General features: G+C 36.5%; 1 protein-coding gene across 2 annotated transcripts in view; it reads left to right on the top strand.

Moving 5' to 3' along the window:
- FAM172A (family with sequence similarity 172 member A) overlaps positions 1-27,855 on the top strand; it is a 259,377-nt gene that overhangs the window by 41,582 nt on the left and 189,940 nt on the right. For both annotated transcript variants that reach the window (XM_050986881.1, XM_050986880.1), the window contains 2 exons: positions 14,020-14,085; positions 22,339-22,530. In XM_050986881.1, coding sequence (XP_050842838.1) covers positions 14,020-14,085; positions 22,339-22,530 — 258 coding nt within the window. The remainder of the gene's footprint in view (positions 1-14,019; positions 14,086-22,338; positions 22,531-27,855) is intronic.

Genomic DNA, 27,855 nt, shown 5'->3' with positions numbered 1-27,855 from the left:
GGATAATATTTAAACTGTGAAAAGTTTGAAAGCTCTTCGTATGCAACTCTTCTTCTTTCCATTTTTGGAAAGAAGACAGTTGCATACGAAAGACAGTACCAAACAGCTGTGCTTTCTATATGCTGTCAGGTTTTGATCTTAGCTTTAATTATGGGAAATGTAGTTTGAAGCACCTGCTCTGAGTGAAGTAGAAGACCATTTAAGAAGGCCTTACAACTGCTTGTCTCAACACCTAGCTCTGAAACTCTGCAGGGAATTTGTAGGTTTGAACGTTTGATCAGGACTGGTGTTCTTATGTAGCTTTCAGTATGTGTCCTTTAGAATAGTGGTTTTTAACCTGAGGGTATGCACACAAGAGAAAGCAACTAGGAAAGCAAACCCAGGACTACTTAGCAATCCATGTCTTTACTAGAAAAATGTGTAAAGGTCTGCACATTTCAGGTTCAAAATACTTAGGTCTTTAAGAAATCAGAATAAGCTCATCCTTCAGTGAGAGTTTGTTTCATTTTAAGTGTATCTGCTTTAAATATCAAAGCTGTGCCTTTTTTTGATGCTCCTGTTGGTATGGATCCTGCCACCTATTCTCAAATTCCTCTGTTATTCAGTTCAGTGGGACAAACCTGGTTGTGTGTACAGACTAGGGGAACAAGAACAAGAGGCTGGGAAGCAGCGCTGTGGAGAGGGACTTTAGGTTTTTTGTTAGTGCAGTGCTGCATATCAGTAAACAATCTGCTCTGGCAGCTGGGGCCATCAGGCCCATCAGTGCCAGACAGTCAGGGGAGGGAATTGTCCTGTTCTGCTCTGCACTGGGTATCTCACTTTGAGTATTGTGTGCAGTTTTAGGCACCATAATATCAAAGACATTAAGCTAATAGCAGTCTGAGGGAGGGCCATGAGGATGGTGAAGGATCTGGAGGGGAAGCCTTATGAGAAGTGGCCTGGAGGAGACTGAGGGAAGACCTTGACATGTCCTCAGCATCCTCACAGGGGGAAGCAGAGGGACAAGAACTGACCTCTTCATTCTTGTGTACCAGTGACAGGACACAAGGTAACAACATGAAGCTGAGTTTAGGAAGGTTCAGGTTGAAGATAAGGAAAAATTTGTTTGCCCAGAGGTCATTGGACACTGAAACAGGTTTCCAGGGAAGTGGTCACAGCACCTAGGCTGTCCGTGTTCAAGAAGCATTTGGACAACATGAGCTTATACCCACAGTTGTCAGCCAGGAACAGAGCTCTTGTTTGTCCTGAATTTCGATCTACTGTTAAGTTTACAGTGTCACATTGCTTCTTTTTGAAGTGTTTTGGGAATGTCAGGGACGATTGGATGCTACTTTGCTAGGACTACATAAGGATTAAAAATGAAGTAAAAGGTCTGATAAATTCTTGCAGATATCAGTATAGTTCAGTGGTCTAGTTGCAAAAAATGGTTGCAGTGGTCTAGTATGCAAAAATACTTCCAGATGTATATGGTTGTAGGTAAATAAAATTCAAATAATTATCACAGCAGGTAAGTTAAGTTCACCTTCTGAAGGTAACCAAGTTGCATACTCAGTTGCAAGTCAGGTTTTATCAGTTCTCCATCAGTAAGCTAAAACTGCAAATTAATAAAGTATGTAATTAATATTTCTTTCTGGATTTGTACACATACTCTATGACTGGGTAATTTCAAAGTAAATCTGTAAGATGATATTCACTGACCTTTCTGTAAGACAAATCTGATGTCAGTTCACAGTCAGCCTAAGAATTAAAATAATTTTTTTATTTTCTTCAGCTGTCTTTAGAAAGTTATACTCTTTGGTGAAATGCTCAGTATATTCTTCTAGTTTCAGTTTCTCTGGCTTACCTTTCCATCTTCACAGGAAACCAATTCAGGATAGTGTTAGATATTTATATGGAATTTATTTGGTTGCAATATTAAATGAACTGCAAGTAATTTTTGACATAAAAATAGCCTGTAACCCTAGAGATAATATAGGTGAAATGAACACAAATTAAGGAAATCGTAAGGTGACTAGGAGTGGAAAGTGAAGGTTGGTGCACATTTTTAGTGCCATTTAATATTTTGTTGGAAATACGGCTACATTTTTGTTGGAAAAAAGGCTACATTCTGTAACAAAAAACATTCATAGCAACATATTTTTGGGATGCTTTCCAATATTCAGGAGTGCAGATTCTCTTGATCCTGCATTACAACTCATAAATTTAAGAATACAGTGGTGGGAAAATAAGGCACGTTAGCCAGCAGCAGAAATAGCAGAAGAAGCCATAATACTCACTTCTCTACCTAGCAGAACTAAGATTGTTTGGCTGACTAATAAAAGGAGCATTCAGTCAAGCAAGGGATGGTCTCCAGGCAATTTGTAGGCAATTTAGAAGAGGCTTTAGGGACAAGCATGTCAGTGAGGGCGTGGCACTGCAGTTTGTGGGCAGTTCCCCTGAGCAGGGGTATCAAGAAGGATCTGGGTGATGGGTTGTGTCTTTTGGTTGGTTGTGGGATGCTTTTTTTCCTTTTTTTTCCAAGAAATGGTTTACAAATGCCTGCTGCTGCTGCCAGCAAACAGCTGAGCCAAACAGAACCCACCAAGAGGGACACAGCTGTCCAGATCCCTGGCTGCAAGGAGCCTGGGGGCAGTAGCAGGGGACAGTGCAAAAGGCACCTGTGCGTGGTGTGAGCCGGTGAATAATCTGCTCTGTCTGGTAGCAGGGCTTAAGCAAGAGGTGGAAAGGCTAAGGAGTATTAGGGAGAGCAAAAGAGAAATCCACTGGTGGAGTTCCAGCCTTGCAACCTTGAGAGAAGCTTGGCAGGAGTCAGAGGAGCCCTGTCCCTCTTACCACAGACAGAAGGAGGAGACCTAGCAGATGGGGGAATGGAAATAGGACCTAATCAGAGAGGTCACAGAATTCCCTCCTGAACCCCTTCACTTTCCCAGGGGCCCTTACAGAATAGGTACAAGGCCCTTGGTCCAGACACTCAGGCAGATGATGGTAAACAAAAAAATCTGGAGAGTCTCCCAGGTGCACTTCGTCAGATGGATCACAACCTCAGGAAATTAAGAATAAAAGAAGGGTAGTTGTAGTAAGTTCCCCTTCTGAGGGGAACTGAGGGCCCTGTATGTAAAGCAGACCTATTCCACAGGGAAGTCTGCTGCTTTCCTAGGCCCAGGTATGGGATATCAGCAGAAGATTCCCTGAACTAATTCACCCCTCTGATTATTACCCACTGCTGCTTATCCAGGTTGGCAGTGATGAGGATGACAAGAAGGGTACCAGGTCATTTGAAAGGACACCAGAGCTCTGGATTGATTGGTTGGTGGGGCAGGAGCACAGGTGTGGTTTTGCTCAGTTCCTTCAAGAAGAGGGAAGAATGATAAAAAGAATAGGAGAACCCATATAATCACTAAATGGCTGCTTAAAGGCTGGTGCCATCAGAGGAATTTTGGTTTTTTTACCATGGGCAATTTTTACAGCACCAGGCCTGCTTGAGTCAGATGGGCTTCATCTGTCCAACAAGGGTAAAAGGATTCTAGCCCGTGAGTTGGCAGGGCTGATTGAGAACGATTTAAACTAGGTTTGAAGGAGGAAGGGGATAAAACCAGGCACTCAGAGGTGAGCCCAAGGACGGTAAGCCAGAGTCAGGAGTGAAATCAGCAGCACAGCTGAAGTGCATGTACACCGATGCATGCAGTGTGGGTTACCAACAAGGGGCTGGAAGCCATGGTACAGCAGGAAGGTGATGACATAGTCACCATCACAGAAAAGTGGTGGGATGACCTGCAGGACTGGCGCACTGCAGTGGATGGCTACAAGCTCTTCACAAGAGACAGGAGAGGGAAAAGAGGTGGAGGGGTGACTCTGTATCTTAGGGAGGCTCTGGCTACCATGGAACTGGAGGTTAATGACAATAAGATCAAGTGTCATGGGTAAGAATCAGAGAAAAGCCAACAAGGCTGACATCCTGGTGGGAGTCTCCTACAGACCACCCAACCAGGATGAAGAGATGGTTTAATTATTGTATAAGCAGCTGGAGGGTGTTTCAAGATTGCCAGCCCTTGTTTTTGTAGGAGATTTAACCTGCCAGGCATCTGCTGGGAACTCAACACAGAAGCAGTCTAGAGGTTCTTGGAGTGTACAGAGGAGGGCTTCTTGTCACAGACGGTGGGCGAGCCTGCCAGGGGCTCTGCTAGACCTGCTGTTTGCAAACAGATAGGAGCTGGTGGGAGATGGGGTGGTCATCTTGAGTACAGCAACCACAATTATAAAGTTTTCAATTCTTGGTGGAGTAAGGAGGGACCTCAACAAAATTACTATCCTGTATTTCCAGAGGACAGATTTTGTTCTATTTATGGGATTGATTCAGAAAGCTCCCTGAGAAGCAGCCCTTAAAAACAAAGTGGTCCAGGAAGGTGAACACACTTCAAGAAATAAATCCTGCAGGTGCAGGAGCAGGCCTTCCCTATGTGCTGAAGGAGAAGCCAGTGGGGAAGAAGAGTGGCCTGGCTGAGCTGGGAGTTTTCACAGGAACTCAGAGAGAAAAAAAATAGGGTTGAAAAAGGAGTGGGCAACTCAGAAAGTATTCAAGGATGTTGTTAGGTCATGCAGAAAGAAAATTAGATAGGCAGAAGCTCACTTAGAAGTTAATCTGGCTGCTTCTGTAAAGAATAATAATAAGTGGTTTATAAGTATTTTAATAAAAAAAGGATGAAGGAAAAAACTCCATTCTTTATTGAATGCTAAGTGGTGAAAATAGTCACCAAAGATGAGGAAAAGGCTGGTGTATTTCACACCTTAGTTTCAGTGTTCAACACCAAAACTCGTTATCCTCAGGACATCCGACCTCCTCAGTTGGTAGACAGGGACCGGGAGCAGAGTAGATGCACTGTAATACAGGAGGAGGTAGGTAGTGACCAGCTATGCTACACAGATGTTCACAAATCTATGGGAGCATGTGGATGCCTAAAGGTTTTTAGGCAGAAGTCATGTGAGGAGCTTCTGTAGGAGTTGGGGTTGTTTAGGCTGGAGAAAAGGGGTCCTTTTCGGTTTTCAGTCAGTAAATCCTGTTTATTTTGACTCACTAGTATTCTGGAGCACAGAGGCAAAATGGTGAAGAGATCTTGCTAATGAAGAGAAGGTGTTATTTAGAGTTCTACTCTGGATTTACATAAAATTAATCCTTCAGTCCATCTGTGAATGTTTGTCAGGCTATTTCTGCTAAGCAATGAAAGGTGTCAGAATTAGGTGATTCATGACCCATCACTTTTTTTTGTTTGTGACTACAAAAGCTGGTGTGCTTTAACTATCTTAATCTGATAGGTCAGTTGGTTTTAGCATGGATTTTAATCTTTTGAAGCTGTAACACTGCCTCACCACCTTAACAACATTTTTTTCCATAATAGTTGGAATAATCAGAACTGCTCTTTCTTCAGGTTCCTTTTCATAACTCATCTTTACTATGAAATTTAGAGATAAGATAGTTGTAGCTATATGGATAGGATTGGAATATTGAATTGTATTCATAGTCTTTATTTAAATTTGTTCCACAGTTAAACTTTTGAGCTTTTTTTAGTTTTCTGTTTTCTTTTGCAGTCTTTTAATTATTATGTTTCTTGTCTCACCTTGGGTCAGGTGTCTTGCTTTCTGCTGAGGTTTAATTGCTTGTAGTGCAGGTGCTTGATTGAATTGTCTGCTTAGTCTTGATACATATATATGCATATGCATGTATGTTTTTTTAAAAACTGAGAATTTCCATAAGATGGACTTGGTAATTAAGCCATTTATAAAGCCAAAAAATTGTCAAGTGGTTTCTAAAATTAGAGATGCTTCTTTTAAAAAGGAAAAAAAAAAAGGAAAACAAAAAATAAACCAACAGGTGTCAGCAAAGACCATGTAACGAAACACTGGGTCAAATCAGATCAACAGTATGTGCTGCACTCCTGACAAATCCCTGTTGTCTTTCATTTAATTCTCTCGAAAGACCTTGAGATCTTAGTTGTGATCAGTCAGTTCAAAATACAGACTATCACAACTGTGTATGAAGGTTGAATTGAATGGTTTTCAGTAGAAAACACAAGGAACCACATAGAGATAATGTCAGTTTCATCTTAATGAATTGTTCTCCCATACTATAATCCAAGTGAGGTCTTTGTGGATTTTTAAAATACCATTGATTTTGTTTCTCTCTCTAATTTTTTTTTCCTTTTTAGCCTGCAATGAACTGCAGTTTTAGAAAGTCCATTCAGCTTTTAGGGTCTTTTGTTCTAGAATGGTGATGGTGAGGGTTTTTTTGGTGTTTTTTTTGATTTGTCCCAGTTCTTAGGTAAGTCTATCAAAGAGCAGTATGTCAAAAAGTTCATTGCATCTCTCATTAGTATGTATTGGCAGGTTTGTCACCTCAGGGTCAAAATAAAGCTCATTCAACCAAGGCTATGGCAGCCACAGCAGCAAGCCTCAGGTCAGTCCCACCACTTAAGATTTGCTGTAGGGCAGTCAGTTGGAGTTCATTTTGCATTTCTTTCACTGAACATTATTGCATGACACTGTGAACACTGTGAAGAGGAAAACATTGTGGGTAGACTATTGTATGTTATCGGGATTGTTTCCCTCTTGTGCTTATTTTCTCTTCTTGCATTGGAGTGCCTATTACCAATGAGGAGACAAATTTTATAAAATAACAAAATCCATTACTTGTCATGACATTGCTTCTAGTGTTTTATACTTGTTTGTTTTTAAGATAAGTTACAAAACCTCCAGCCTGTGTACTCTGCCGTGAAGTTATTAGAAAATGCTAATAGTGCTGAGGAGTCTAATCTCTTATGTTGAATATTAAGTATTTGAAAATAGTATGCCCATGGAAGGTCCATTTTTTGAGAAACAAAAGATTGTAACATGTTATGTCAGGTGTAAATTAATACTTAAAATAATTTCAGAGGTCTGAGGAGCTGATGGTGAATCGCTTGGTGTCCTGTAGGAAGTTAAAAGACACAACTTCATGAAAAAGAATAAGCAAGGCTTATTTTTGTACATCTGTACATGGATTTCTCAGGAGAGCTGGTGATGTTCAGCTGTTACACATTTTAAATGTAGTTCTGTCACAGGATGAGTGTTAATAAATAAACCTAAGGTCACATTAGTTTTGCATCTCTGTAGGAAAGAAAATAAACCCTTGCATTTTTCTTCACTTCAAGAATAGGAAGTTGTGACGGGGTGACATACCGAGATGGTCAGACTACAGTGATTTCTAAACTAAAAATTCTACTAAGAATTTTTATTCTATTTCCCCCCTTTTTTTTTTCTGTAATGTGTGTTCATGTAGGAGATTAAACTGAGGTTAACTCAGAATGTTATTGGAGGAATAGTAAACTACTAATGACACTAATAATGTACTAACCCCTTTTATTATATGACTTAGGGAAATCCAAGAAGTTGATCAAGAAGGAAAATGCCAATGCAGCTATATTTTATTAGCTAGAGTCTACTTAATTTTAAATATACTAGCTCTATTATTCTGAGAAATCTGGCCACTCATAAAAACATGCAACTAAAATTATTGTCACTTGATTCTCTTGCTCTCTTCACTCTGATTTACTTTGAGAAGTCTATTTAAAAATTATTGAAAAGTGATCTGACAGAGTGTTTAATGAGTGTTTTTTCACAAGCTGGCATCTTTGGAGGCAGAGGCCCTTATCCACTAAGTGTTTTGCTGCCAACACATCTCACTCATGACGCGAAGTAGCCATTCTTAACTTTGAAAGAGTAGTTCTGTCTCTGCTCATATTTAATCCTTGGAGCAGTGAAAAGTGATAGCAAGAGTAGTAATAGTGATGATGGCTTTCTGTTTCTGTTTTGAGTATGTGTAGATGAGGAATATAATGTTGGCAATCTCAGATCCATACAGCTGGATCTGGTCCACCAGAGGGATATATTTAATCTGTAGTTTTGTCCACTTCCTTTTTTTTTCCCCAAAATCTGCCACAAGTGTGTAGGAGTAGGCAATGGAGTGGACAACTTGGGTTAACAGCTTGTGCTTCCTCATCATTTCTCCTAGGTCTTGTAATCTGTCCTCTGTCGTGGGAGTGGTTGTAATGTCAATCAATCTCATGCGCTTTATCCTTTGTTGTGTCATGTGTTTTATTCTTTATCATGTGTTAACCATACACCAGACATTTGACAGGGTTGTTGGTATTTTGGTCATGAGGGATGCACATATGGGGAAAGAGGGGGACATGTGGCATTTGATTGTCTTCAAAAGAGACTTTGTGGTTTGTGCTAGCCTAGGGGTTCCTCACATCTGTCATGAATCCATGACTGTTGGTTGCATGGTAATGATTTCCAGTGACACCTGATAGATGCCAGGTTAAAAGTGGGAGGCAATAAATCATACAGGCTTATGCTGATTTTTTTAGTATGTTTTTATTGAGAATTCACTTGAGAAAACATTTTGCAAGTTTGAGTAATTTACTTGGTCTTTTTTCGTATTTTCCTTCTGCAGCAGGCTTGCTGTTCTATTTGTATATGTATGTATTTGTGTATGTAATCTTCGGGTGGGTAGCCATGGTTGGTTTTGAAAGTGGGAGCACATCTGTGGGGGAGAGCAGAAAAGAATTTAGAGGGCTTGGGTTGTAAAGCACAGCATGGGAGGGGAACTTGGCAAGAAAGGCTCAGTGCACTTCACTGAGTCCCAGCATGTGTTTTGGTGTGGTATGTATTGAAGCAGCTCCTCTGGATTAGGATGTAGGTGTTATTAATCAAGTCATTGAGTTGTGACCTGTTGTCTGTGTACCTGGCAATCTCTGTTATGGAAAAGTTCACTAGTGGGTCAGCTGCAATTCTGCTCGTCCTCATGAATGCCATGCTGGTTTTTTGATGTTTGTAGAATGTGATACAAGGCTTTTTTCAATGTATTACAGTCTTAAAATGGAGGGGTTATTATTTTAAACTGAGTTATTCTGGAGTTGTCTCCTTGCTTTGTGGGAATTCTTTTTTCAGCGCTCTTTTCCATACTCTGTTTAAAGACCTCCTATACTTAATGCATTGAAGTGTCTCTTCGGTATTTGTCTCCACTTTTAATTGTATTTAGACTTAACTACCTTCATGATTTTTGTAGCGGTCACTGGTTCTTAGTCTTTAATTTCTGTTTTCACATAGTTCTATACAGATATGAATCTTTTGATCATGTAGTTTCAGAATGCTCCATTGCAAAGATTTCACAAATTAGACTGAACAAAATTTCTCAATGCTTTTTGGTCATTGAAAACAATTTGTAAGAAAGTCCTCTATATGAACTGTACTCTTAAAAGAACATATATTGTAGGAAGCCAGGACCTTACCAATTAATTTATATTATGTTTGCATATACCACAACTAGGTTTCCACCTGTAGTTTTGCTCTGCAGAGTGTATGCAGCATTATAGTCCTGCTATCATTGTGCAGAATATTTCGCAATGCAAGGGTAAAACCTCAGGTCTGTCATAATATAATGTGCTTCTCTCTGTTCTTTTTGCTTTCTGCCCAAGTCTTTAAATTTAATTTCCTTGTGATTATAATAGCCTGTTTTCTGGATCCATATGAAGGCTCACTGGTCATGACGTAGGTCTATCCCCCAATTATCCATAAGGCTATTGGACTCTGCAGTTGATGTATTTGAGACCACTAGTACTTTGAAAAGGTACTTCTGGAGGGATTATCTGTTATATCCAATATAAATCATTACTGAGTTATTTTAAGCTTCTCAGAAAGGCACTAGTGAGCTCTGGAGGTTGGTTCCACTCCTGAACAATATGTATTAAGGCTCTCAGCCTTGTTCACCATAGGTGAAAGAAAGCTACAGCAAAGAAATGATAGCAGAGATACGTGTGCTTTTAATATGCCGAGGACAATCTGCTTGGTTTTAGTGCTCAGGATGTGTTCTACTCAGCTGTGGTCCCTGCTCTCATCAGCTTGCCTTCATTATGGGAATTTTTTTAGTGCAACAAAATTAGAGTAGCAGTGATTTCATTTAGGGCAGAAGTTTCTCAGGCTTAGGGAAAGCAGAAGGAGGGCTCCTCTGCTCAATGAGAGCAACTTAGAATGCAGGCAATGTAGTTTCCTTCCAGAGGAGACTGCTTTGTTCTGGGAAGAAAATTTCCTTTGTCATGCAGTTTGAGTGCAACCTTTTTTGGACAGTCAAAATCTTAGGCTTTCCATTGCTGGACAGGATTTCTCCCTTGCTATCAGAATAGGTCATGAGAGGCATGGAATTCTTTGGTGTTTGTGTTTCATTTTTTTCTTCTTCCTCCAGTTCACTCAACAGTCAGTAGGAACACCTGGGTAGTTTTAATTTGTCTTATTTGGCATGTATTTTTCTGATAGACAGCACTTGGATGTGAATGAAGTACAGAAGTACTCTAATATGAGGTGGAAGCTTTCAGTATCTCATGCAAGAAATACAGAACTGCCAGTTTCTTCTCCATTTATCAGGCAATTAATTTCATACACTGTGGACAGGTCTTACTATTGGTTCCTTTTTCTTTGCAGTCTTGGACGCAGTGATGCCTGCTCTCCAGCCACCTTATTACCTTGAATTACAGTGCAGTATACTGCTTACAGCTTTGGCACACCTAATCAGTTTCAAGAGCCTTAGAAAAAGTGCAGCTATCCCAGGTTAGCAGGACTAGCATGAATAGGACTCTCTAGTAAGTGTTACAGTTTGCATTGAGAATGTCTGGATCTGAACAATTTGTTGCTTGATAGTTCAGATGATTTATTGATGCAGGACTGAATCGATCAGCCTCTATGTCACCATATACTGGCGGTGATGAGCAGCTGTGTGACTGAGTGATAATTAGTCCAGGAGAGTTCATAGACTGTAACCAGAACCACCTACTCATGCAATAAGTCAAAAGACACTTCTCAACATTCTCCAGTAGTTTCTACAATAGTTTTCAGATGTTAAATGTAGAACACCAGCATGCACAAGATAATATTGCTACTTAGAGAGGTTGTGGCTATATAAATTGTATAGATTTGAAATAATCTAACTAGTTCTATATAAAAAATATCACACAGTTTCTTTTCTTTTTGCTTCCAGTAGGGAAGATATTTTAATTTTTTTTTTTTGTTAAAAACATCAGCCATAAAATCAGGAGAAGTTACTAAAAGCATAAAAATCCAAAGGCAGGGTTGGATGTATAGCATTTTCAGTACTTGCAGCCATATTCCTAGATAGGACAAAATTTTGCTAGATTTTCCTAGGCAGGACTGAATTTTGTTAAGTTTTCCAGACACATCTGTGGTAGAATGCAGGAAGTCTGGCCATTAATGATGTTTTCAAATATGGAAAATTTTGGACTTGGTGGCACTTCAGGAAGTCTTGTGTATCAGTTTCCATCATTTAAGACTGATAGTGTACCAGCCATTGCTAGGAAATCCCTAAACATGTTGATCTACTGAAAAAAAGCCTTCAGCCCCTTCTGTGGCTACATACAAGCACACCCACACACACACATACACACACACACATTATACATATATATATACACATATTCATCTATGTGTATATATATTGTATAGACTGGGGCAGTATTAGGGGTTGTTCTGTTTGAGGGTTTTTTTATGGAATTTTTTCCTGAAATCTCTCTGGGCAATGCAGCCCATCCAGGGTCTGAGCTATCTGAAGATCATAATCTCAGACTTTGCATGTGAGCCTCCCCCTTCTGTATCTTTCTTTATGTTTGCTTTTATTGAAAGCATTCGTTAGGTTAATTCTTTGGCACACCAGAGTGTTTTACTGGTTGAACACTCCCATTTTTAAGGCTGTATTGCTCTTTATTCTATTAGAGTAGTGCATAAAGAGTCAGTTAGCATGACTGCCCCATTGAGACGGGCTGTGGAAAAAATGAGTAAAAGTTTATTTCTTCTCTGAAGACACACAGTCTAAATAAACGAGGAAAAAGTAGAAGAAATAGATGCAAACAGATGTAAAAAGGGTAGATTTTCACAAGTGATGTCTAAAGTATATTTTCTGCATAGCAGTTTTTCTCTTCTAAGTTTTCTTTTAGTGATTTTAATAGTGAGTAGATGCCTGAATTGAGAGTTAAAACCAAAATTTCCATGTTGTAGTCGGTGTTGTTATGCTCACTTTAATGTTGGTACAACATTAGCATCTGAGACTGCAGGAACTTAACTGCTTTACTTGTTGGTATAACACTGTAGTCGATTTCGGTGAACCATAAAAGGTTTGCCCCTGAAGGTAAAATTACACTGTATGCATGTTCTGAGCATACTGCTTTGGGGATAAACATGTCTTAAATCGTCGCTCGCAGCTGAATTTCTTCTCCAAATGCAGTTTCTGTGTAGATAATAATGTTCAGAAGGACTGATAATCTGTAAACCATAGAGTTTTTTGAACATAATTCTGTCAATAAATGTATTTCAACAGGATCAGAAAGAATTCTTATAATCCTAATATAGATCTTGGGTTTTAGAGAAAGGAAAGGAGGAACATATAACAACATTTTTAATTAGCTATCATCAGCACTTCCAGTTTGTTCATACATGTTCTGAACATTTGCATATTGTATTTCCTCACATTTACATAATAAAAACTTCTGGACTTTGTTGAAATTTCCTTTTGTAATTGTGCATTTGGAAAATTAAATCTGAAGTTTATGACACCCTGGGTCCTGCTTGCTTGGATGATAGTGTGTAGTTAAGATGCCATCACTTAAGACCTTTGTTAGAGGGATGTTTCTGTTGGGGCTTATGGATGTAATTGTGGCCTTGAGGTGTTAATCTAAAGAATACTGTCTGAGTTTTCCCCCTAGATATTCTTGGATTAATATTCTGAGACTTAGTTCTTGTTCTGTCTGGAATTTAAATTCCATTCCCTGAGCTTTAAAGAAAAGGCAAGCACCATTTCAGCCTCTTAAAATGAGTTCTGTATTTTACTTCTCTAATTTGCCTTTTTCTTTTTTTCCAAACTCTTAGAGCCATTGAAATCCAGACAGTAACGTCCACACCACTTTTACAGCCTCAAATGGATGAAGTGCCTATATGTTCCTCAGTTTAATTCCCATCTTAATTATATAGATAGAAAGTATTTAATCTGCATCTCCATTTTTCTTAGAATATGTAAGGGCAGAAAAAAAATGTCCCCAGATAGGAGGCAAGAATTTGAAACGTGAACAACTTTGTTACATTTAAGAGGGCAAGTCTTTTGTCACAACAAGGTTGATTTTTGTGTCACTTGTGGGTTTTGTAATTTTTTTTGTTTTCCGGTGGGTTTTGGTTTGTTTTGGTTTTGTGGTTTTGTTTGGATTTTTTATATTGTTGTTTATTTGGTTTTTTTTTTTGTTGTTGTTGTTTGTGGGCTTTTTTGGTGTTTTGTTTGGTTTTTGTTTTTTTTTCTTTCTTCATTTTGTTGCTTTCTGAAATGATACCTTTGGTTTCAGGGTTGAAATTTCAATTTTATTCCTATTTGGAGAAAACAGACATAAACTCCCTCATAGTGGGTAATCAGTTTGGGGTTTTCTTCTGTTTAGCAATCTTTGACCCATACTTCCCCTGTTCAGTAAGTAGAAATGGCAAAGTAAATTAGGGTGAAGGTGGCTACAAATCTGCTCTCTGCAAAAATCATGAAGTGAACCTGGAGGGGAGAGTATTCCAGCTTGTAGACAAAATACTTTAAAAGTATTTCTTTACAAAGAGAGCCTTTCTTCTACCCCCCAGGTATATATTAATTGGTTATAAACCTTAGTTTTGAGGTTGTTATTCACCTAATTGGGCACACAGTGATGCATGATGGATTCACAGGTAGAGTTACTCTTCCATTGTACTGGGAAGAAGTATTTTCTGTGAAACAGAGAGAATTTAATGTCTAAAGCTCCAAGTTCTATAATTAGTTATACAGTAGAGGATTCAGGAAGGTGGCAAAACATATACAAGTACTTAGAAGTTTAACCAATTAGCCTTTAAGTTGTCTGCCTGCATATGTCATTATTGTGTTTTAGTATCTGGTGGCATTTCTATTTTTTTCTTTTCTTCCAGATCATTACTAAATACATTTATGAACTACTGCAGAACGAATGCCACTTGAAGAAAGTAACTCTTCCAGTAAGTATAATTTTTTTTTTCCAACTGCATTATTTTTTGAATCTGTACCCACCATAGCCTGTGATCCCATATTCGTATAAAGACAAGGTGTGCAAGGGCTCTGTGCAGGGCATTGTTTCAGGATACTGCCTTTGCATTTTGCATCTGGAGATGGTGGTTTCAGTGAGGTGGTTCCACCTCACTTCTCTTGTTTGATTTCTCCAACTGAGCCTTCCTTGACCTTACCAGATACCAGAATTTTCAAAATGTGTTGCTTTTAATTGGAGCGCCATAAGCTTTCTGAAAAGTATTTGTGAATATTTTGAGATTTCTACAGCTGGATGTAGAGAACAGAAATGTCTTTTCAGGGAGCGGACTACATTCACATTCAGTATCAGTAAAATACTCCAAGTCATTTTTTAAAAAATGCTTTTTCAGTAATTTGTAATATGCATGTAATATAAAGTGCTTTTGTTGCTTAGTGAAAATATTTAATCAACCCTTGGAAAAGATTAAGTGCTCCCCCACATATCAGAGTATTTATAAATATATGTGATGTGAGATGATGATGTTCAGGTATTTTTATATTCTCTCTCGGAGAGCACAGGGGAGACTGGAGTGTGACAGTGTAGATTTTCCATCATTATGAAGGATTATTCCTACGTTCTTTGAAATCTTTTGAATTGCTGTCATTCTCAGAGGAACCTTCATATTCAGTCAAGGAAAACCTGTTTAGGCTAAGAAAAGAAAAGGTCTTTTGCCTTAACAGTTCTGTAAGATTTCACTATTTCCATTTCCATTCCCTGAATGTTGCTTATGGAGCATGGTTTTGATGACCTGACTCAACTACTTATAGTTTCCTAGAAGAGCTTTTTTAGTGTTTTGTGGTCATGGCAGGAGGAGCTGAGCTGCGAGGTTCACAGAGAGATTGAAGGGCAGTACTCCCAGCCTGGTGCCTGCACCAATGCCCTGCGAGCCAAAACTAAGATACCATTTCCCCACTTCAGATTTTTCTGTGTGGACAGGCATAGGATTGGGTTCATCGTGACAGTCTGCCTGGTGCAGTGCTAGTTATGATCTCCAGCTTTTTTGCTGATTTTCTTTCTTGGTGAAGTTTTGGTCCAAAAAGTACTTCCAGAAAGACAATGTATCTAGAGACTTCTCAAGCCATGTCACACTTTGTCTGTGAAACTGTGAAGCTGTCTTTTATAAACTTCAAAGTGTTCGGATTTTAAGGCTATAGGACTTTCTTTGATTCCCAAAAAAGAATATGGAGAATATGCATATGAGTAGAGCAGTGCTAAAGCTGATCAATTAGCTCCCAAGCATGAAGATGAAGAAACTCAGGATAAGTGTTACAGCATCTCCATCACGTATGTCACACCTGTGATGATTCATCTGCCTCGCTCTAAGGTTTGGGTTTCTTGACTTGGAAGGCGAATGGTCCTGGCTAGTTCCCACTTTTGGATTAATCTCTTTACTTCTATTTAGAAATGTTATAGTGATTATGGATACAGTTGTTCAGTAATATATTTAAGCTATTCTCAAATGTATTACTTTCAGCTTCTGTGAAGTGTCATAATTTAATTGCATTTTGGAGCAAAATAAGAAAGCACAACATATGCAGGTGTCTAATTGTGAGCATTGTGGAAAAATTCACATGAGGTACAAACACTATTCTTCAGGAATGGCTGTTAGGTGTTTCCAACCCTCACCTTCAAAAATAGGTTATGAAGGCATATACAAAAGTGAAAAATTGAAACAACATATCTGGAAGTTGAAAAATTAAAGCTGTGTAAAAGCTAGGTTTGAGTCAGCACTGACAGACTCCAAAGTAAGAACACAAAACCCTCTGCTTGAAACTAGTAAAGGGAACTAGTAAAAGTAATAAAATAGCTTTTAGGATGAGAATAGAAGAGAGTATAAATGTTGGTAAGTTACATGTAAAATCACAGGAAATTCAGAAAAACCAAATTTGAGGAGCTTTTTGGAGTTGTAAAGGCTAATAATAAAAGAGAGCTGATAAGGCCAGTAGATGAACTGCAGCTGAAATGAACACCAAGGTCAAATAAGAAAAACTAACATAATTATTTCCAGTACTACTTGTCCAATTTCCACACAGTTAACTTTTTTTTCTAAACAGGATATAATTCTGAGCAACTGTCTGAAATTTGTCATATCAATAGAGGAGATCTGAGGACAAGTTAATATATTGTACAATAAACAAATTCCAGGATGAGATTTTTTTTAAACATTGGATTCTATATGAAGTCAGACATGAAGCTGCGGAACAACCAATTTGTGTTCAACTTACTGCTGAAATCAGATACTATTATTATTATTAGTAATAGTAGTAGTAGTATTGTTGTTATTATTGTTATTGGTTTAAATATTAGTATTATTAACATTGTTAATAATAATGATACCAATACTAATAATAATAAATGGGAAAATTAGTAAAAGATCTTTAGAAAAAATCTAGAATTCATTGCAGGAGTCAGAGATCACACAAAGAAGAAAAATCTTGTCAGTAAAAGAGTACAGATACTTCCAGTAAACTGTCAATAAACTTAAATGCTTTTAAAAAGCACAGGAGAAGGTAGTCCCCTTAAGAGTTAATTGGTTAGAAGGGGAGAAAGGTGTTCATATTTTACAGATGAAATTAACTGCTACCAGTGAAATGCTCTTAAGACCTGACATAGCTGTAAGCAAAAGGAAAAAAGGAATTAATACAAGCTAACAAACTTTTCTTGGTTTTTTTTCTAAAATTATTTGGGATAGTTAAACCTAAAGCTGATTATGATGAGTTGGGAAATTATTTATTCATGCAGAATAACTGGATGATTAAATGACAGGAGATTCAATTCTGGTAAATACAAAATTATGGGGAAGATCACTCACTCTGTAAACACAACAGTGGCCTCTAAATGAGCTATTACAACTCAGGAAAGAGCTTGGAGTGATTGTGAGTAGTTCTCTGAGAACATCAGCGAGTGCTCAATGGCAGTCAAAAACCCTCAAAGCAAATAGGATGTTAGGTATTACAAGGTATTGAGAACAAAACAGAAAAACATCATCATTCCACTCGTTATGTGGGCCCTCATGTTAAACACTGCATGAAGTCTGGACACCATATCAAAAAGGATATGAAGAATTAAAAAGAAATACAGAGGAGGGTTGCAAGGATGATCACAGGCATGAAATTCTTTTCAGACAAAGAAAGATTAAACAAAGATTCTTCAGCTTGGAAAATAGATGGCTGAGGAAGGAATATGACAAATCCATAAAATCATGAAAGGTGAAGAGAAGATGAATAGGAAATGGGTTTTTGCCTTTTTCATAATAGAGAACCTAAGGGGCATCAAGTTTAAATTATCAGGCAGGAGATCTCTACTGAAAGAGATAGTTTTATTTCTATATGTCCCAATTATATTGTGGAACTCATTGCCACAGAGTACTACCAAGGAGAGAGGTATAAAATGTAGTCAAAAAACCCATTTGACAATATTAAGGCGGGATAGGTGCCTTGAACTAATTTATGTGCTTGCCCAGTTATATAAACAGAGGCTTGCAAGGTTCCAAAGTTACTGGCTGTCAAAGCCAGGCAAAAATCACTTTGTAACCACTCTGGTTTTGTTATTCCCCTATGCAATCTGCCAGTTGTCGGAAACAGGACCCTGGACCTTCCTCTGACCAAGATGGCTCATGTGTATACACACACACACATATATACATATATATACACTCACAGCCTTTTAATGTGCATATTTTAGAGATGAGTACAAAACCTTTTTTTTCTTTTAATTTCTTCACAGGTGATCTGAAATTTGTTGTATTGGCTTTCCTTTTTCTGTCAGCTGATAATGAAGCTGCAGTCCTGTAATTTTTGAATATTTGAAATGTGTTTCAGGACTGTGTTAGGTGGAGTGTGTGTTTTTTCAGGATGATTTTAGTAGGGAATGGAAATGCTGTGCTTCAAAGGTTTAGCATGGTGGCGTTTTATCTTCCTTCATTTCAACTCTGTGTGTAAAATCCAACTTGCTGTCTTTGTTTTGCTTTCTTAGGTGGCAACTTCAGTTTGGAATGCAAAAATTAATTAACGTGGTTTCAGATATGAAAATAAGACCAGTTGGCAGATCAGGAGACCTTGCTCATTATTGTGTTATGCCAGCTTTTCCAACTGAATGATTCTGAACGTTTTTTCCTACACAGGGAGGCCAAGATCCACATTGAATTATTGTTACTGAAAAGCATTACACTTCTAATTATGTTCAACATCTACTACTGGACTTGAACATTTTAATAAAGAGTCTCATATTTAGGGAGAGGCCATTCAGTTACTACTTCTAAAGTTTCATTTTGCACTCCATTGAAGGTTTTGTTAGGAGTAAAAGGAAGACCACGATTTTTTTAGCCAGATGGAGTATTTGTATTTCTCTAGTTTTAGTGGCATAGTCAGTGATTGATATTTGCTCTTCTTTAGCTCTTGAGGACAAATAGAGTGTGATTTTAAATTAACTGCATCTTTAACAGCTTCTGGGGAAGCCTGGAAGTTTAAGTAATTAGTAACATGTTGTAGTGGTTTTAAGCCTGGCTGGAAATTAGGCACCATGCAGCTGCTTGCTCAATCCTCCTTTTTACCTCCCTGAACACCAGCGGAATGGGGAGGAGAATCAAAGTAAAACTTGTTAGCTGAGATAAAAACAGTTTAATAACCTAAAGTGAAGTAAAATACAGTGATAATGGTAAATAATAACACCAAAAAAAAAGGTGATGTGCAATGCCAGATGCCAGACTCCTGATTCCTGAAGTTAGATTGGCCATGCTTCTGGGTTACTCCTCCTAGTTTATATCCTGGGCATGATATTCTGAGGTGTGGAATATTCCTTTGCCAGTTCAGGGCACCTGTCCCAGCCATGCTCCCTCCAAGTTTATTTGCATACCTTTTCACTGGCAGAGCATGAGACAAGGGAAGTCCTTGACTTTTGATAAACACAACTTAGCAGAAAACCAAAATATCAGTGTTATACCTAAGTGTTATCAATACCATTCTTGTTCTGAAGCTAAAACACTGCACTCTATCAGCTACTGAGAAGAAATTAACTCTATCCTGGCTGAAACCAGGACACATGTTTAGTTGGCAATGGCACTGAAATGTCTCACTTCATAGAATCTTCTCAGTTATCAGTGCTTTCCACTTTGACTTCAGTAGGTAGAAGTTCATAGAAGAATTATTTTTCTTTGAGAAACAATGGTCCTTTATCTCCAAATCATATTCCTTTTGCCAGTTTTGTTATTTAAGTGAAGTTAATACTTGTTTCTAAAATTTCCAGATTTTAGGTTTGTTAAGTTAGTTGTAGTAATAGTCAAATGTTGATTAGCTGCCTGTAATATTGATCAGCAGTTCTTAGTTTTACATTTTTGATTGAAAAATTCTAAATCAGGATTCTCAATACTGTAAAGACTTTTAACTAAAGCAAGTTAGTGAGGTTTATGTTGAAACACATAGTAGATGACGTTTCATCTTGGGAAGCAAATGAGCAGATTTTTCTCTCCACCAGCTGCTCACAATTCTCACCATCTTTTTTGAGTCTCATCAGTTTCAATTCCACTTATTTGCCATTTTCTTCTTCTAGTTACAGTTTATACCTACTTGTAGGCTCAAGGCTCAGAATTTTTCGTGTTTCTCAACTGAAAATAGAAAAATAGTAAGAAAATAATAAGAAAAATACTTGTGGATTTTCTTCCGTTTTCAACATTCAATCTTATAAATCTCCAATATATAGAATAAAAGACTCCTGGAACCCTGTCAGATCTCATAAATCTTAGGTTAATAATGGCTAATTGCTGATGTAGTTCTCTGTATATTAATCTATAGATTCATAGCATCTGTATATAATACTAACTATTGTGCTGCTGAAATGCTTTATAGACTGGTACTACTGTATTAAGTGACAATTCATTTGAGACATAAATCATATGGAAAAAGGAAGTTCACTGTTTGAAAACATTAAGAATCTCATAATACATGTAGAGATCTCACTGTAGCTGCCTACATTCATAAACTTTAAGGAATTATTGTAGATTGAGAAAAAAATCCAAGAAAAAGAAAATTAAACTGTAGTTTTAAACAGTATATTATCATTATAATTTAGATAAGTTTGGCATGCCTAGCTACAGATCACTGGAATTTTTTTCACCTCTAAATAACAGTGTTGAATCAAATTGTTAAATTAATGTAAAAAGTATTTTCCTGTATTTATTCAGTTTAGATTTAAGTGATCAGAAATTAGTGGCCTTGAGTAGGTCAGGAAAAACAAGTGGCTAATAATTGTAAAGTATTTTATGTGACCTCCATGTGTTTGGCATTAAATGGTATTCTGTGTTGATCTGTCAGTAAAGTAAGATTGTGTATAGGAGTGATATTTACATGCATTCTTTAGTGAAAGCTGGATCTAATAATTAACTACTGTTTGAAGGTAAATTAGCTCAACAAAACGTTTCTAAATGTGTTTAATTTTGGGAAAAGACTCAAAATTAATTTTTTATGATCTTGGTAGATATTTTTTGCATTTTTTTAAAATTAACCTATTTGCGAAAATGTGAACTAGCTATATCTTTTAGTACGTATGACCACTAAGTGCTGGTATTTCCTATATACTACTATATAAACTTTAGCACTTATATTATAAATTATATAATTGCTAAAACCTACTAAGCTAACCTTGTACTTTAGTCTGAAATGCAAAATTCACTACCTTTTTCCAATTATAGTGTTGTAAATATTCTGTTTGTGGGTAGAAGTCACTTTCATGTTGCCAAGTACTCTCTGAGATTCTGTGTTGGCTGACTTATTACCTAATCTGTTTCACCTTTTAAGGTGTCAATACTGCTTTCTCAGAAGCAGCATCATGATCTGACTGTAACCCCAGTCTTTTCAATAGAACATATTTTTTATCATATTTTCTATTTTTGTACAAAGTGTGAGAGAAAGTGAGTACATTTCCTATGCAATCTCTGAGGCATGTGAGATGTTACTTTATTTTAGAGCAGGGGAATAAGGTCTTCAGTGCTATGGCAAATATTGAAGAGAGACATAATTCTTTCATTTACAAATTTGTTTTGTTCAAGTAGCCTCATTGACTTCATTTTAAAAAACATTTTGTAACTTACATTAAAAAGAAAGTCTGAAGATGCATGCAGAATTAATTTTTTCCTATTATAAGGGTGGTTAAGAATACATACCCATATATATGAGAAAAGAACTACCAAAACGAATCCAAATAGCCAATTCCTTCTTTCTCAACATGGGGATCGTAACCTGATCTGCTTTTCTTCTCTGTTGCAGAGAGCGTTCCTAGCAGCTGGACACTTAGGCTGTGGGGGTGGAAGGGTGGGGAGTACAGTAGGAGGGGGAGATGTGTCTGTTTTTCGCTTTCTTTTTGGTGTATTCATAAAGTAGGAAGAGAATAACAAGTAGACATGAAGATTTGTTTTGCCCTCATGGTATTTACATCAGGACAGTTCTTTTGTCGTGAGACGGGATTGCTAAACCAAGTGTAAAAACTTAAATTCGTATTGAACAAAAACTGCTGCTTTGTTCTCTTTAAAGACAAAATGTGCTATTAGGTTGTAATATGCAGAATATCAAAGCTAATTGTTAGTCTCTTCCTACAGCAAAGTGGCTAAGCATTGACACTGGTACAGGTGGACTATTAATGAAGCTATTATTTAGAATCAAATTGGATTTCTATATTTTAATATAGCTATCCTATTAAATTTGTAATAGACAAATTTACAGTTCTGGTTCCTATATGTAGCTTATGGAGTATTTATTTTGAGGTGGCTGACTTGGAATTCTCCAGGATTTTTTTTCATATTATGTAAGAATTTATTGTGCCTTCAGGCATTTAAGAGGTGAGAAATTACTTACTCTCCCTCTTGCCACCTCCAATTGCTCATTTATGGACTTTCTTCCTTTCTTGTAAATTTTTGTAAACAGTTGATGTTTTAAAGCCTAAACACACCTTTTACCCCTTTTCTTAATTTTAAATGTCCCTTGGTTTGCTGTTCTAAAATGTGGTCCGTTTATGTGTTTCAAAGTTACATTGCATATTTTGCTTTATTTTTATTTAGTCCTGGGCACACATGCATTGAAATGGTTGTTTAATGGTGAATGTTTTAGTATAAATTTGGTAGATAAGTTTGTAACTAAAGGTTTTCTTTCAAAGAATTATATTGATGCATTAAAATGTCTGTTGTCTGTAATTGCAGGTTGATGCAATTGAGACTGAACCAAAGAGCTTTATCTTTATGAGTGAAGATGCATTAGTAAATCCTGACAAGCTGTTGGTCCTAATTCATGGTAATGGTGTTGTCAGAGCTGGTCAGTGGGCTAGGAGACTTATAATTAATGAAGATCTGGACAGTGGGACACAGATACCATACATAAAGAGAGCTATTGAGGTAAGTGAAAATTCAAAGATGTGTGCTGTGGATGTGCACGTGTGTGCTTGTGCATGAAGAACTGTGAACCTGTGATGTTTTAATATTTTAATCAGTATTCTACATGTTACTGTGGGATCATTGTATTTGTGATGGGAATACCTTTTTTGTTTTGGTGGAACTTTCTTCTGGTGGAGCCAAGTTACTGTCTTGCAGTAAAATAAAATTTAATTGCATGTCATGTTGTTGTGTTGGGTGTACCATGTAGTTTAATATGACAGATACTATGACAAGAGTCCTTAGCAGGTGATGTGATGCAGCACAAGACGTTACAGAAATTTGTTACAATTTGGATTGTTTTCTTTTATATTTCATTTAATTTGTACATATTATTGCTCAATGACTCCTGTAATCTAATGGTAACATGAGCTTTCATGGTAGCACACAGTCTTTTTACTAGACTTGTACTGAATTTATTAAAGACATTGTCTTTTTCAGATATGCACTAAATAGCAATTAATTCTGATTTACTTACCAATATTTGACAATAGAAGATATTCTCATTTTGTTGACACTGTTTTGTTAAATCTGTTTGAGAGACAGTGGACAGTTTGTGTTATGTTTTTGTCATTGGAACATTGCAGGAGTAATTAATCATGTGCGCCCTGCTACCTAAAAGAAACTTCCTGTAGTAAACATTAGAAGAGCTTTTTTGAGACTCATTGTTTTTATTATATTTGCCAAGTTAAGCTAATGTTCTACTCTAAATATCAGTGTTGTCATTGTTACTGTTACATATTTTGCCAAGTGATTAATTTTTGCAGTTGATGGATAATTTTTGCAGCTGTCTTTAATGTATTCAGGATTGAAAATGGTACTTTTTTCAATAAAGCAAAGAAAGAAAACATATAAAATCATTAGGCCATTAAGTTATTTTTTGTTTGTTTTACTCACTATCAAAGCACCAGACTATACTTCATGAGAAAAAGAAACCTAGTCCTGTGGAAGTGAGGCTTATCTTTTCCTAAAATAAAGTTTTTTATTCATTTAAAATCAAGATTCAGATTGAGACAGAGCAAAAAGTATCTCAGGATTACTGAGCACAATACAGGTGTATGGTAGGTCCTGTATGGAGCTTCTAGTGCTGGTTCCAAAGCATTTCCCAAGAAACCCAAATAGCTGTAGCTGCTTCAATTTTTGTACAGTGCTTACATGCTTGCATTTTTGTTTTTTCCTAGAGTTGCTGCTGTCTTGGGTAACATGAGAGACTGAGTATTTCAAACTGGGATACTAACCCTTATTTAACAGATAATTTTAAGGATTTCTAGTTTATAAGAATTTCTAGTTAATGAGAGTGTTTTTTCTCTTTTATTATTTTTATTTATTTTACAGTGGTTTGTGCCAGTATGGCAGAGACCAAACCTCTGTTTTCTAAAATGGCTGTTATACTTAAAACCAGATTATTTATCTCTGCATTTTGCATGCTTCTTAAAAAAACAATACAGGAAAAAGTCCCAGTTATTGGATGAGAAAATGTTTTTACAAAAATGTAATCATTGAATAACATTGGTACATCAAACTTTGTGTTATCTTTGAGCTTTTCCTTAGTATGTTTTTTTAATTTGTAGTTCTCTTTAGTTCAGTAATTCTAGCTACTGTAAAACCTACTGTCCCTTTTTATGCACCTTAAAATTCTGATAAGTGTAGTATATGTTTAGGACACATACTATTTACAGTGATTTTTTTGCATGCAAAATGAAGAATAGATTGGATTCAGTTATGTCATTAAATGTGTTGCTATTTTTTGTATCCTATAATCCCTGTACTGGGAATTGGTTGTATATCTGGTTACATAAGGCATTTTTTTATGGAAGTTGGACCCCACTGAAAGTATTTAGAATCATTTGGTTATAAAAAGAGAATACATATAGGTACATGATGGTATCATGTCAGCTTCAGGCACAGAATTACATATAAACACACATATAAATTCCATTTCTAAATGCAGAAAATTATGGTAGCGTGTAAGGACTCCATATGATAAAAATAATGGTAAAAATTGCATCTGTTTCTGGTATTCAGTCCTCTAGTTGATTTAGTCATGTCACTTATGAAATGAAAATAACTAGCCTAGATGATAAGTAGCCTGAATGAAAATTGTGTTAATTCCTCATGCAACATTATTTGAAGTAGGGAATTATTTTCCTAGATCTTTCTGTGTTTCTTCTAAGGAGAGGTCTCATTCTTGAATGAAACCCGTGGACCTTACCAAAGCATCAGTGCTGGTGACAAGATAGCATGGATTATTTTTTTTATCTAATAGACTTACATGAATTTGAAGTGGATAATGATATGTAGGATTTGAAAATTCCCATGATGTAATGTGACTTATTCAACACATGCAGGCGTTGCAGCCAGCTTAAAACATTTGCTGAAGGTTCTAATTAAAAAATTAAAATTGAGAATTACGGAAGTAGTGCTTGAATATCCTATGTGCAGTAACTAATTCAGAAATACCTTTTTTTCAAAAACAAAAAACTCACACAAGCAAAAAACCACGCTCTAAGTAGGCCAAATCCCACAGCTTTACTGCTTTTCTCTTTGCCTCTCTTCTCAGTTCAATTCTTGGAAAAACTGGAAACGTGGATGTAGCATCTGGGGTTAATGAGCAGTGGATTGAGCAGGATGAACTGATACTTCTAAACAGGAAGTTAAGGGAAGAGTAGAAACTATTTCTCTCTGATGCAACACTTTTGAGGAAAAAAGAACTAAGAAACCCCACTTCTCAAGCATGTGTGGAACAAGGGAGCAATGTACAGACTTTAAATTTTGTATTTTAAAATTCTAGTATTTTGGGGTTCCTGCACGTTACATAGAAAAGATTCAAAGAGAAAATTCCTGGTGGGAATTCAAGTAGCTAGAAATATGTTTTTCTTTTCATCTGTGCAATTTCCTGTAGGTAATGCTTCTAGTTCCGTGTTTTATATCTAGCCCTATTGTGTAGATTCAATCATTTCTGTAAGAGGCATTGTGACTAGTTGACAAGGGTTTATGTGAAGAAATAGTATTATTGTGTTAATTTGAAAATTCAAACTTGGTAGTGTAAAGGAAATGTTGAAATATGAACGAATATGAAGAGAACAAATAAGCAACTAGATAGAGAACAGATTGTAGGAAAAGAAGGAGGGAGAAAATTGTACATAATGTGAAAAACACATGTAAATACATTAAAATGTGGTAGGACAAAACCTGGTTTAGAAATACAAGTATGAAAAAGAAAAATATGCTAGTAAGGCAGTAAGAATGTAACAAAAGCTAAATTAAAACAAATACTTACTAAAAAAGATATTTAAAACAAAGAAACTGGCAATACCTGTAAATACAGTACAAAAGTATTGCATTAATTTGCTATTTTGTTAAAGTAGAAATTTTCTACTGAAACTTTCTCTCAAAAAACTGATTTTTGATAGAAGCAGTTATCTGGTGCATAAGAGACTGAAGTTCAAGTCCCTCCCCTGGGAATGAGCGACTATTCCATTTATAATGAGAATTCTGCTTTGAAGATATTCCATTTTTTATAAAAAAATAATTGCAAATGATATAAATAAATAAGTGTAGATTAAAAGAGTAATTTTAATATGTCTCTAATATATTTGACCTAAATGGCTCATCCAGGTTTGTACAGTGAGGGTCTTCTCAGATCAGTTATTGTTTAACCATGCATTCTGTAACTGAAGTAGTGCCAGGAAAAGGTGATGAAAGGCAGAGGCAAATTCTTCAATTTAGTGAAGAGGTCATATACTTGGGATGTCAAGAATTAAACATTTTATGGTCCTGCTTTAATAATGGTTGTTGAGGGGCTCCCTTGTTCACTTTGTTAGAGAAGGAGAAGCTGAAGTTGTACTTAGAGAAGAGATTTGTTCACTGGAGAAATAGAAGCTCAGCTTGCCTTGGCTGGACATTGTGAAGAGTTTGGGAGTACTACTGTCTTGATACCTCTCCTCTAGGGGAAAAAGAGGATATCAGCTTACTGCATAAATACAGAGAAACACTGGGTGGTTTTTGAGTCTTTGAAAATTCAGTACATTTGTTACCTAAGATAGCTGTGGTCTCAGGGATGCTAATAAAATTCAACCACAGCAACTGTCACTTATATTTATTAAAGAAAAATTAAAAACCATCAAAGAATTCCATAAAATTCAGATATTAAGATATCTTAGATACTTGTATTATTTTTAAAGGAGAATTGATACTTGACATATAGCTGGAAAATTGGTTCTTCAAAGAACCTGGACAAGTTTTTCAGAAGAAATAGAGCAGCACCTAAAAATCTGACTTTACATGAACAAGCAAAAAGCCAAATCTTTGCATCAGATGGGTGTTAGCTGTGGAAATGTTTCCTTAATAACTGGTAAAACATCATTTTCAGCTTCAGTTGTCTGTTATGTTTATCTTGCTCTTCATTTTTACAATCTCTGTTCTCTTTGGTCAAAATATTGTCATTCATTTGTACAAAACTGTCAGATTGGCAATATTTACAAAGAATTGGTGAGGGTTATTACTTTTGTCAGCATGCAGTAATATGTCATTAGTTTTGTAAGACAGTTGAATGGAACAACAAAATCGTTCAGTGTAACAGCAGTAAATTTTCCCACTATAAATTTTATGTGATTTAATAGTCTTAATGGTTCGTAACTAGTATGATAACACATACTCTTTTGTATTTTCTCTTTCCACTTCATAAAAATCAGTCAGTTTCAATAGTGGATATTTACATATTGTTGGCCAGAAATTATGTTAAGTTTAAATTACACTAACAAAATTTATTGCTAAAAAACTTCTCAATCTGACTTCTAAGTTTAGAATATCTTGTTAGACAAACATACTTTTTGGTTTGTCCTATAGTTTATACAAGCTTAGCATAGTATCAACAATTAGGGCAAGTGACACTTTCTGGGAAAAAAAAACCAACTGACATTTCGCTGCCATTAGTTCTGCCACAGAATACTAATATTCATGTGCCTTTTTTGTCTTCTTTGTGTATTTTTGCAGAAGGATGTTAAAATACCTACTTTATTTATTAATGGTCAGTTACAGAGCCAGAGCAATCATAATATTTTTTAGGTTTTCTGATATATTACTGAACCATTGACTTTCACTAAAATGGTCAATAATTTGCTATACTGTTTTATTTCAAATGCTGCTTTTCTGACTGTGGTATATGTACTTGACATACTCATTCTTTTAGACCACAGAACTAGTGTTGCTTGGAAAGTCCTGTTTAGCAGAGAAAACCTGTGTTTAAAGCTCCAGCTATTGTGGTAATTATACTAAAAGAACTTAAAA

The sequence above is a fragment of the Serinus canaria genome, chromosome Z (genome assembly GCF_022539315.1).
Source record: "Serinus canaria isolate serCan28SL12 chromosome Z, serCan2020, whole genome shotgun sequence".
Classification (NCBI taxonomy): domain Eukaryota; kingdom Metazoa; phylum Chordata; class Aves; order Passeriformes; family Fringillidae; genus Serinus; species Serinus canaria.
The sequence above is the reverse complement of the archived record's forward strand: the minus strand, read 5'-3'. Positions and strand labels throughout refer to the sequence as shown.